The 12,690-nt window shown below is 41.6% G+C and overlaps 1 protein-coding gene across 1 annotated transcript in view; it reads right to left on the bottom strand.

Annotated features, from left to right (window-relative positions):
* Positions 1–12,690, bottom strand: part of EIF2AK4 (eukaryotic translation initiation factor 2 alpha kinase 4) — a 114,375-nt gene that overhangs the window by 77,269 nt on the left and 24,416 nt on the right. The window contains exons 4-6 of the mRNA XM_060004978.1: positions 12,180–12,332; positions 9,837–9,917; positions 8,160–8,308 (exon numbers count right to left, since the gene is read on the bottom strand). Of these exons, the coding sequence (XP_059860961.1) occupies positions 8,160–8,308; positions 9,837–9,917; positions 12,180–12,332 (383 nt within the window). The remainder of the gene's footprint in view (positions 1–8,159; positions 8,309–9,836; positions 9,918–12,179; positions 12,333–12,690) is intronic.

Raw genomic sequence — 12,690 nt, 5'->3', positions numbered from 1 at the left:
CATCTGTCTCTGCTGGGAACTGAGCTGAAGGTGCTAATGGGAAAGCTGTCCAAGCCCCCACTCGCCATTGAGCCTTCCCCACATGAACTCTACAAACCCCTGTGCTCTACACCTGTGCTGCCCAGTATGGTAGCCACTAGCCACATGTGGCTACTTAAATTCAATTCAAACTCAATTAAATGAAAAATTCAGCTCTTCAACTGCAATAGGCACACTTAAGTACAGAGATACCTCATTTTATTGTACTTGGCTTTATTGAACTTCAAAGCATCTGTGGCTTTTTTTTTTTTTTAGATTGAAGGTTTGCGGCAACCTTGCATTAAGCAAGTCTAACAGCTCCATTTTTCCAACAGCATTTGCTTACTTCATGTCTCTGTGTCACGTTGTGGTAATTCTTGCAATATTTCAAACTTTTTCATTTTTATTATATTTGCTTTGGTGATCTGTGATCAGTTACTACTACGACTCACTGAAGGCTCAGATGCTGTTTATTAGCATTTTTCAACAAAAAAGTATTTTTAAATTAAGGTATGTACATTGTTTTTTTAAAAATATAATGCAATTGCACACTTAATAGACCACAGCATAGTGTAAGCATGACTTTTATATGCACTGGGAAACCAAAAATTCATGTGACTTGCTTTATTGTGGTGGTCTGTTCCCACAACATCTCTGAGGTATGTTTGTACTCAGCCTCAAGTGGCTAGTGGCTACCATATTGGGCAGCATTGATCGAGAACATTTCCATCATCTCAGAAGTTCTACAGCAGTGATTTAGCTCTATTCCATGTTGACCCCACATCTCGTGCACACACACATCTGGAGAAACCTGCAAAATGGCGGGCTTGGAGCACTACAAATTCCTGATCACCAACTGGGCTTCCCACTATTGAATGCTCATTCATTCTCTTTCTGGTCTCTGCTCTTCCCCTTCACGACTTCTTCAAAACACTCAAAGCCCAACCCCTCTTCTTCTCTTTCCCTTTTTCTACTTTTTTTTCTGAGTGGGAAGCAATAGCTGGGAAGCTAGATTATAATGCAAATATAACGAGTAAATCGGGAGAGCTTTGCAGGGATGAGGCAAGGGAGAGAGCTCTTGATGGTCAGGATCGGACACTTGGAAGAAATGCTCTGATCTCTAGGAAGCAGCCCTCTCACTCTGAGCGTGATATTGACCTCCACTTTCACTGAGAACATGAAGAAATGAGCAGTGAAGCCCACACTTTCTGTGGGTCCACCTAGAAAGTTACTTGGCATCTGCCCCATTTTTTCTTCTTCCCGGACTGTAAGGAAGGACAGCTGCCCTGTCCTCAGTTCCATCCCTACAGTCTCCTCTGGGACCCTGCACCATCAGTTAGTCCCTCTCTCCTGTATGTTCAATCTGTTCCTCTATATCGGCTCCTTCCCTCAGCCTATGTATCTTTCCCATGTCCATTCTACTCTCCCTCAATCCCATGCCCCGTCTTGTTTTTCATTTTCAAACTTCTACACTTGCTGTCTCCATGTCTGCCCCTTCTATTTACTCTTCATGGCACTGCGAAGTCAATCAAGCTGCCACCTCCCTCCTACCCACTTTCAATCTGATTTTTCCCCTTGGTTCCTTTTTCCTTTGTGGTTGGTGGCATAGTCATCCATTCTGTCTCACTAGTCAAAAATGCGCATGTCTCCCTGAGCTCCTAGATCTCCTGCACCTAACTGATCCCCAAGTATCAGCCTCTCTTCTCCAATTCCCCTGCCCTGTTCAGGACATCACCAAATTTCTCCTGGATACAAGAAATACCCCATTATTAACTGGTCTCATCACCTTCAATCCTATACACCTTCCCCCGCCAACACCTGCCCACACTGCTGACAAGACCTGTTATGACTTGAGTCTCTCATACCACATGTGTGTCCACAAATTCCAAATACCAGGGTATGACTAAATACACTGTAGCTCTGTTTAAATTTTGACTTCTCAAGTTATTTGTGCAACGCTGGGCATACTGAAATTTATAGAGAAAACGATAAGAGTGAGGGTTTAAAATGATGTGCTAGACTTATTAACATATAATAAATGATCCAGAAGCACCTCTACATGAGCTTTGCCCCCTCCAACAGATGGTGCTAATAGTCACTTTAGTCTAACTCCTCTATGTTCTTTAGTTTACAGTGTGTAAATGCTTGATTTTAAGGCATTTTAGACTATTAATCACCCCATCATGACCGTTAAGTACAAACCCAGTGAGAATGTTAAGAGTTCTAGTAAGAAAAGATGTATCATTAGGATTGAAAACAAACCCAGAGATCATTTTAAAAGTGAAAGTGTCAAGAAAAGGACAAATGTGGTACATGCCACATGGGATATACTGACAGCAGGAACAATTCTGAAGGATAAAAAGTAAATCACAGAGAGTTTGAAGAGAAGGAACAAAGAAGTCCAATGTCACTGACGTTTCCTGTTTTCACCCAAAAATGTGTACATATTGGAGGCTCATACTGGCTGCTTTGGACTCATCAGAATTGGGTTCAGAACAACCTTCTGGAACCTAATCCATTAATAAGTAAAACAGCTCCTAAACTCCAGCAGAAATAGCCATCCCAATGCAAGCAAATGGTATTTAGAAGCAATTAACACTGGTGCCATTGCCAATGATTTTTTTTTTAAAGATTTATTTATTATTTATTTTTGGCTGCGTCGGGCCTTAGTTGTGGCACACGGGGTCTTTCGTTGCTGCACACGGGGTCTTTCGCTGCGGCACATGGGCTTCTCTCTAGTTGTGGCGCAAAGGATCCAGGGCATGTGGGCTCTGTAGTTTGTGGCATGTGGGCTCTCTAGTTGAGGTGTGCGGGCTCAGTAGCTGTGGTGTGTGGGCTTAGTTGCCCCGCAGCATGTGGGATCTTAGTTCCCTAACCAGGGATGGAACCCGCATCCCCTGCATTGGAAGCTGGATTCTTTACCACTGGACGACCAGGGAAGTCCCGTCATTGCCAATGATTAATTCTAGATTATGGAATGTTCATGGGGGTTTGCAATATCATTAGAAATATCACCCATGTTATCAGTTTTTCCCAGTAGCTGTGGCAGTACACAGGATAAAGGGTGTTTTAAACAAAATTGCCAAATAACATTAACTGGGTTTTGTAAAGAACAGATAATTAGACACAGTTCAATTTTAGAAGACTAAATTAGGCATCTACGACCTTGATACCTCAAATAAGAAGAAAATATGATTTTTTAAAAAGCCAAGTAGCAAGAAAAGAGGAAGCAATTTGTCTACTAGGGACTTGAGAATCAGACTCCCACCCAAAAGACTGCTCTGCCAACATGGTCAATGGTGTAGATGGTTGGGATGGGACAGAAAAAGGGAGATCTCAGATGAGACACAGGGGGCTAGGGTAGTCTCACCTTCCCGCCTAACTCACCAAGATGCCACAGAAAACTCTAGCTCTTGGTCCCCCAATTTGAAACTCCAGGCAGCTCTGTGGACATAAAGTTAGTAAGAATTGCTGACATTGCTTTATTTGAAATGAACCAGTATATGCCTCCATGGAGCCAACTGGAGAGACTGTGAACAGTGGAGGCTCACAAGTGTGGAGAGATGTATCAAGGATTCCCTCTTCCCCTACCCACATCCTTAATACTTGAGCGGCTCCCCAGCCCATGTCTTATACTTAGGAGACAGGCTGGGACCTGGGACCCTTTGCTGCAGTGCTTTCACCTGGACAAACACGTCTCCTAGAGCAACAGAATACAAAGAAACTATAAGGGACTAAAAATAACTGTGTGCATGCCCCCTTGGGGCAAATTATGAACAACAAGATACAAAAAGACCAAAAACCCAACTGCCACTTCTGAGGTGTTGGCAGCAAAGCAGGGTACTGAGCATGCACCCTGCACACAGCACCACCAAGGGGGTGGGGTCGACCACCCAGGTCACCCCTCTGGCCCAACCCAGGGGTCTGCCCCTACCCTCCCCCCATTTAAGGCACCAGCTTGCCCTCCCCATCTCAGAGACAGAGCAAGGGCACCTGTTATTTGTTTTTGCTCCCATGTGCTATATAGCACGAGTCCCAATAAAGCCTTGCCTGAATTTCTCATCTGGCCTCGTATCAATTTCTATTGATTAAAGAGTCCAAGAACCCAGCTGGGTAACACTTATACCCTTAATTATCTCTTCTCTGTAAGGAGGAATAGCCAGCAGTTACCACACCTGGTGTCAAAATCAGGAAAACAAACTACCAGACAACCTGATGCTGTTTCTTGGTGAAAATGGGTGATGTATCCTAGATTCTGGGCTGCACTTTAGTAACCTGCACAGAAGGCAAGTCTGAAACGGTGAAAATAATCCTCTACCATGAACTACTTTATAGAATTTTTTTTTCTTTTTTTGCTTCTCCTAAAAAGTTCAAAGTGCCCATTTATGAGATATAACATCCCTGGGAAGAAGGCAGGAGAGAACTATGTCTGCATTTACAAAAGACAGCTTGACACTGAATGGTTAGTTTAAACTGACACTTTAAAATGGTTAGTTTTATATTATTTGAATGTTACCTCAATTTGAAAAAAAATAAAAGGTAAATCCTTCAAGGGAGAAAAAAGACAACCTTAAGGACACAGAAAATAAAGCTGTTCAACAAAGACAAAAACACATCCGTGAAAAGCTGGGCCAAGGGGGCTGGCCTTTGAGTATCAGGCCTTTAAGCTCTTTCCACTAGAACAGTGAGTGGTTTTCTGTTCTCTTTCTCTTGTTTTACGCAGTGGAAACCTTTCATTAAATAAAGCCTTACTGATTTTTGATATGCCCACATAAAAAGAAAAGCTGAGTCACCCTGGTTGAAGAGGCTGCAGACCCTACAAGTGCCAAAAAGACAGTCTGTCCCTTTCTATCATCCTTCCTGACCCCCTCCCTCCCTTCATCAGACATTTATTGAGCACCTACTCTGTCTCTCCCAGGCACTGTTCCAGGACCTGAGGGAAACACAGATGAGGTCCTTGCTCGCATGAACTTGACATTGTCATGAAAGGATAAAGACAATAAAAAAGCAAACAAATGTATATGAAGTTCAGTTAGCAGTAACTGCTATGGAGAAACTTAAAACAGGGAAGTGGAGAACAAGTGACTAAGCAGGGGAGCGGAGTGTGGGGGGTGCTCAGGGAAGGCGTCTGAGGTCACTTGTGAGTGGAGAACCGAAAGATAAGGAGTCAGCCATGCAAAGTGCCCCAGGGAGAGCGTAGCAGGCAGAGTGACTGGAAGAGGCCCTGAGATGGGAAGGAGCTTGGTGTGCGCGAGGGCCTGGAAGATGAGCGTGGCTGCCGTGCAGAGGCTAAGGGAGGGGGAGAGTAGTATGAAGCATGATGTGCAAACTGTTCCTCTACTGTTGCTCTCCTGTTCTCCATTCTCCACGGGCAGCCAGGAAGAACTTCACTCAGCGTGGATCAGATGGTATCTTATTCCTCTTTAAAACCCCGAATGGCTGCTCATTGCACCTAAACTCCTGACCCGACCAACAGAGCCCTCCGTGACACACCCCTGCCGCCCCCTTGAACCACTGTCTCCATGCCCGCTCATTCTGGCCACGCTGCCCTGTTTGATGAGCTCTGGGCAGCACAAGACCAGGCTGGCTTCGGGTCTTCTGCACCAGCTGCTCTTTACCCGAACAGCTGGCTCCGTTCCATCATCCAGATCTGGTATCTGTGCCCCCCCAGTCGAAAGCCACCATCCTTCTGTCACTCAGGATCCAATCCTTGGACTCCAATCTAAAGTAGCCATCCAGTCTTTCTTCAAGACAGCCTATTTAAATTCTCTGCAGAGCGCTAGTCACTATCTGACATTTTCTTGCTTGTTCGTGGACAGTCTCCTCCAACTAGAATATAAGCTCCATGAAACCAGCGTCCTTCTTGATCTTGCTTATTGACTCCCCAGGACTCAGAACAGTGTCTGACCTTTAGTAAGTGCTCATTAAGTATCTGGTTCTAGATTGTACTGTTTTTAGTCACAGCCCATTCGAATAATGCCTGCTGACAACAGTGATGTCAAGGCCATCTCTACTAACTCTATCAAATGTATCTACTAACTGAAAGAATAAAATGGAACACTCTGGTTATTTCCTTTGGCTTTCCAACTCAAAGACTAGTGAATAGCAAGGAAGAAAAAGAATCATGAGTATGCCATGAGGTACTTCAGTATATCAAAGACTTTTTTTGTTTGTTTGTTTTTCTGCGGTATGTGGGCCTCTCACTGTTGTGGCCCCTCCCATTTCGGAGCACAGGCTCTGGACGCGCAGGCTCAGCGGCCATGGCTCACGGGCCCAGCTGCTCCGTGGCATGTGGGATCTTCCCGGACCGGGGCATAAACCCGTGCCCCCTGCATCGGCAGGCGGACTCTCAACCACTGCGCCACCAGGGAAGCCCTCAAAGACTTTTTATTTCTTAACTGAAGAAGCATGTAAACTGTATTTTAAGAAATATTCATTCTTTTCTAGTCGGTAGCCAACACAGTGCCAGAGTTCATGCAGGTTTGTACAACAACGTTGGCAAACGATACATAAAAATGATTTCTTGGGCTTCCCTGGTGGCGCAGTGGTTGAGGGTCCGCCTGCCGATGCCGGGGACACTGGTTTGTGCCCCGGTCCAGGAGGATCCTGCATGCCGCGGAGCGGCTGGGCCCGTGAGCCATGGCCGCTGGGCCTGCGCATCCGGAGCCTGTGCTCCGCAGCGGGAGAGGCCACAGCAGTGAGAGGCCCACGTACCAAAAAAACAAAAAACAAACAAATAAACAAAGAAACGAAAAAGATTTCTTCTTGGATGCTCATGGAATGTCACATTTTATCCAAGACATACAAATGGCCCTCTACAAGCACTACATGAAAAGTTCTACCTATGTCAAGGAGGGAGAGAAGTTCCCATCCTTCCTTGAATAAACTTGCTAATAATCTCTGATCTCAAAAGCCAAGTCTAATCTTGGACCCGCTGTCTACAGTTAGCCGCAAAAATGGAAATGTTTAAATTAAAAAAATTGTTTTTTATACATCCTTATTCATGGCATTGATTTATTTCCACTGTTTCTAACACAGTAGGAATCTGTCAATTATTTCCTACTGAAATACTCTGACAACTTCAAACTATGTTGCCTAATGGAAGCCCAGTTGCAAAAACAATCTAAATTGGTGCAAGGAGTTATAACCTTAAAAAGGAATTGTTACCAGAAACTGCATTCAAGAAAAGACTTAGTTCACCTTAACAGTAGGTGGTTAAATGTTAATATCAAAATAATTTCTGAGCTGATTTTTTTTTTAAGTAGATAATTAGGGAAAGAACTGAAATGATTCCTTCGTATAAACAAACTGTAACCCAAAAGATTATATAAGCTTTTAATTTGGTACCTAAAATGTTTCTTTTTATAGAAGAAAATGTTGGTTTTAAGTGCTGCTTAGATTCTCACAAGAGATAGTTTAAACACATAAAGAAGCTGAATTATAATACCTATACTACTTAATCACCCACCTACTCACAAATGGATTCTGTACTAAAATTCCTTTCTGGTCCACAGCGGGTCACAGCAAATAGACAGGAAAGTCTCAATTCTTTGGTGGAAAAGGATGTGGAGGAAGAGATAGTACCTTTCATATCATCTCTGGTGACAGGGAACAACCCAGGAGCCCACCTGCAGTAACAGGGAAGCCCAGTGTCCTCAGCAGCAACAGGGAGGGGAGCCCTGACAGCAAACTGGGGCTCCCATCCTCACGTAAAGGATCTCCCACACGCGTGCCTGTTTTGGAGTATCCCCCACATCTGTGGTGGGACCTAGGGAGTTACAGGCTGCAAACACACACAGTGTGAAATCTGACTGGATGATGATTCTGACAGAGAAAAGCTTTTAAATCACTTACTGAATAATTAGATCATTAAAAGTCAGATCAAACTGCACTGGAGGCAAGACTGTCAAGTGTTGTAACTGTTATAAAAGGGAATGAACCCTAAAACTGGTTTCATGAAAGATACTTGGAAAGTGTTAAATGAAAATTTCATTTCATATTGCTAACTAATATATTAAGATATACAGGCGCTGCAAAAGTTATTAAAACTATCATGTGACAATTCCACCAAATTTCGCTACAAGTTGTTTTAATTCTTCTACATCTTTCATCCCTTCAGATCAGAAACCTCAGGGACTTACCTAGACCTTCCAGATGAGTTGGTCCGATGTTTACCATTTCCTATAAAGTCAGGAGAGCCTCCATGTAGAATGGCAGCTGTTCTGTGTCCTCCTGGGTCTTTCCTAGAGGTATGATCTTGGTTTGACAAACTAGCTATTTCTAAACGTTCCTTAAAAAAAGAAAAGTAAAACCTACTTTAGATATGTCATAAGTGGAAGACAATCCTGGTACATAATTATAAGTATGTAGAGAATGCAAACCTTATTTAAGCTGAATGTTTTCAAGTGTAATAAAGTTGAACTCAACTTTTAAAAGTTTAATGTCCAAATATATACTGGTTCAAGAACTGAAGGCCAGGTTACCGTTTCAAGAGAATGTGAGTTTTATAAACGAAAATGCTTAGAATCATGGAATATACATGAAAAGTTAGGGAGAAGAGCAAGAGATGAACAGAAGGAGGCATTCAGAGAGAGAGCAGATTCAATATCCTATAATAAACCATAATGGAAAAGAGAAACAATGTTCTAGTACCGTTTGCTGAAAAGGCTATCCTTTCTCCAGAATTATCTTTGTACCTTAGTCAAAAAATCAGTTATATATACATGGGGTGGAAGGGGTCTATGTTTGCATTATGTCTTCTGTCTATTGACAGAATTAGTATTGTTCTGTTATCTATCTTGACTCCAATATTAAACTATTCTGAACACTGTAAAAAACAAACAAACAAACAAGGAGAGAGCAGAGTGAGTGACAGGAAGGCAGATCAGATGTAAGATAGGAGAGTTGGTGGGAACAGTAATATCACCTTAAATTTGTATACAGCTTTGTACGTTCACAAAGGGCAGTACATTTGTCTGTGGGAATAATTACATAAGACAGAAAGGAAGGCATTATCTGTGCCGTCTTAAGGGGTGAGGAAAATGAGCCTCGGAGAGTGTCATCTGTCAAGGTCGCAGAGCCAGGCAGTAAAAAAAGCCAAAGCTTTCAGCCAGGTGCTGCTTACCTGCACATCAGTGCCTCCACCCACCGCACCTCATTGCTTCCCTTAAGTTTAATGCCATATTTCTCTAAAAGAGAATGAGCAAAATTGTCTCTGGATTTCTCCAAACATGTGTAGCTGGTTTTTGATTGAGTGGGACTCAGGAAAAATATAGGAAAAAGGACTTTATCCTTTTCCACCCCTGCTTTTTAAACCAGATCTGTTGAATCCTTCTTTTCCATCACTGAATGAAATCTCAGGGAGATCCATGTGGTTTCCATTCACTCTTCTGTATGAACAAATAGTTTTGTTTTCCAAGTATTAATAATTCCAGTCTGGGTTGATTATCAAAACTTCAATCTCCTCTGTCCTTCAACTCTTTTGATAAACTACTGTGGTTATGTAAGCCAAAGACATCTACAGATAACATACAACTCTAAGTTTTGCTACTTATTTGGAGAATCTAAAATATATAATGAATGATATTTGGGGGACTTTTTAGTGCTTCATTTTAAGCTTTACTACTGATACTAACAAAGGAGGGGAAAAAGAATAATGAAGGAAAAAGAATAATGAAGAATGAAGGACAGGGGTCCTGACTTCTCAGATATTCAAACATTATAAAGATACAATAATTCAAATATCATCAATGGAAATAAAAAGGTTTTATGTTTAGCAAAATGTAAACTATTCGAGTATGGCAGAATTGCTAGAGTACCTGCTTAGCCATTTCTTTCCTTTTTTTCTCTTCTTTTATCTCTTCTTTCCTTCTCTGAATCTCATGAAGGATTTCACGTTGCTGAAATAAATCATACTGCCATCAAATGCTGATCTCTGAAACCCATACAACATACGAATTCTGTAATCACAAAAAATCTTTTGAATTTCAGTAATTCAAGCTCTCATCTCCTAAGAGATCTGAATATCTAGAACCTTAGTACAAACTGTAGTTACGTCAGTTTTATTAGAGTTCTTAGGCAATAGGCTTCCCACTTAAATGGGTGTGAAGACTGTGGGGAGGGACACGTACTCCCCATTTCTATGTGGACGGACTTTTTTTGGAAGCACGGAGTCCTAACTACTGGACCGCTAGGGGATTCCCAATGTGGAGGGACTTTAACTGCAGCAACACCATGGGCCGCTCACTTCTCCCCACACTTGACTGAGACCCTCCTCTTTGATACCTGCCTGTCTGCAGAGAACATGCACTTGCGCCTACTGTCGGCCAGGCCGCTGGGTGGAGGTGGGCTGAGCTGGGTGCACACCCACAAGCCACAGACCTTCAGGTGCATTCCCCAATCAGTTTTCTGAGTATTAAAAGTGGCATTTTGATCTCTATCCATTTGACTCATGTAGCTATTACTCAAATGATTCTGAATTTTAGGTAGAGAAAAATAATGTTTTTTATGAGCTGCCTAAAATTCCAGGTTTTAAATATCAAAACTATTGAGAAACTCACCAAAAACTATTACAGCAATAATATAAAGCATACCCAAAACTTACAGGTAGTTATAGTAGGACACCAAAACAAGTCTGTTAAATATCCTTATCTTCTAGTAAAAATGTGTCTGCCTAAGAACAATGACAACAATAAGGAACTTTAAACCCTAAATGGTAACTAGGCTACGCAATTAAATAGGAGATAAGCAGTAACAAAATGAATGGAACCGGGATTTCCCTGGTGGTCCAGTGGTTAAGACTCCGTGCTCCCAGTGCAGGGGGCCCAGGTTCGATCCCTAGTCAGGGAACTAGATCCCGCATGCTGAAACCAAAAAAAACCCCAAAAACAAACAAACAAACAAAAATCCCTCATGCCGCAACTAAGACCTGGCACAGCCAAATAAATAAATATTGAGGAAAAAAATGAACGGAACCCACAAAGACAGTGTTAACATAAGTAAAGGATGAACAAAATGAAGCAGGAAAAAAGAACCAAGAATAAGAACCTAAGAAAAGCAGGAAAAACAAAACCCTACAAGTAATTGCAACACCTAAGGGAAGAAAACTAAAAAGCCTCACTGAGAGATAAAAATAAATGGAAAAACATTCCTGGATAGGAAGTCTGAACACTGTCATAATGTTAATTCTTCCTAAATGAATACATAAGTTTAGTGCAATTTTACTCAAAATTCCACAGGCTTTGTTTTGTTTTGATTTTGAGAAAGCAATCCTATAACTTATCTGTGAGAATAGCCAACAGAAAAAAAAAAAAAGAATGAAGGATGAAGGGATGAAGGGACAGGGGTCCTGACTTAGACAGTCAAACGTTATAAAGATACAATAACTCAAAGAGTGCTGTAGAGACTCAAGATAAAAACATGAATTGAACAAAAGAGACAATTCACAAGTAGAACTTAGTATAAATGAGTAGATAAAATACACTTTAAAGGAATTATTACAAATCACTTAAAAATGAATGATTACTTAATAAATGTGTTAGGAAAATGACTGGGAAAAAAGAAAAACTCACACCCTCATTTTTACAACCCACATCAAAATAAGTTCTAGATAAGTTTATTAAAAGGCTAAATAGAAGGAAAAAAAAACTTAAAAATCAGGAAGGAAATTTAGATACATGTATTAACTCTGATTAAAGGATTTTTAAAATAACACAGCAGTATACATCCATATGCAAATTAAGAAAAAGTAAAAATGGTTAATGAACAAAAAAGACGTTCAGTCTCTGGCTTTGGCTACTCATTTGGACATGAGATACTTGTCCCACAGAGGGAAGAAGATAATAGCCTCTGAACTCCTGCACAGCTTTACAAGCACAGAAAGAGCACCAGAAGTTTGGTTAAGCCAACTTCCTTTTTCTCTTATTTAAAAACCTGGACTAAGCGTTCTAGGGGTAGCATTGATATCTGTTGGGAGGGAATCACTCATAGTATTTATTTCTTGGTTACTCTTAGGGCCTTCTTTCACATGAATCCATGATTCTTGGATCAAATGCTGAGCAAAACTTAAAAGAAATACCAGTAAGTGAGTAGGTAGAGACGGAGGAAAACCTATAGGAGCTCGCAGTCCTCCGGGCCGGACACCGCGGCGACAAGGGTCTCACCTCCTCTTCCTCTTTCCGCTTGGCCTCTAACTGCCTCCGTTGCTCCTCCTGAGCCCGCCTTTCCAGCATTTCTTCATGAAAAGACTTGGGAGGGGGCTTGTTGTGCTCACAGAGGAATGACTGCACATGGTAAGCCAGTTCAAATATCATCACCTAAACACATGGATGGAAATCAACCACAAATGGTCAAATGGTCAAGCAAAGCAGGGCCTCAAGGTGAGACTACAGAAAAACATGCAGGCCATCCGAGACCCACTCACAATGGTGATATTCATTTTGATGTGACACGTTCTAAATTAGGTCTAGGATGCAACCACAGGAGGAAAAAGCTTTAATAGCACTCACCTCATTGTGTTACCATCAAGAAAAATCACTATCTAGATAAATAAAAAACTTCACTTTTCTTTTGCAATCCTATTCAATTTATTAGCATTTTCTGTATAATAAATCCGATAAAATGTTTTTCTGTATAAATAAATCTGGTAAAATATTTAAGACTGCATAAAAGTAA

Source organism: Delphinus delphis, chromosome 2, assembly GCF_949987515.2.
Source record: "Delphinus delphis chromosome 2, mDelDel1.2, whole genome shotgun sequence".
NCBI lineage: Eukaryota > Metazoa > Chordata > Mammalia > Artiodactyla > Delphinidae > Delphinus > Delphinus delphis.
The sequence above is the reverse complement of the archived record's forward strand: the minus strand, read 5'-3'. Positions and strand labels throughout refer to the sequence as shown.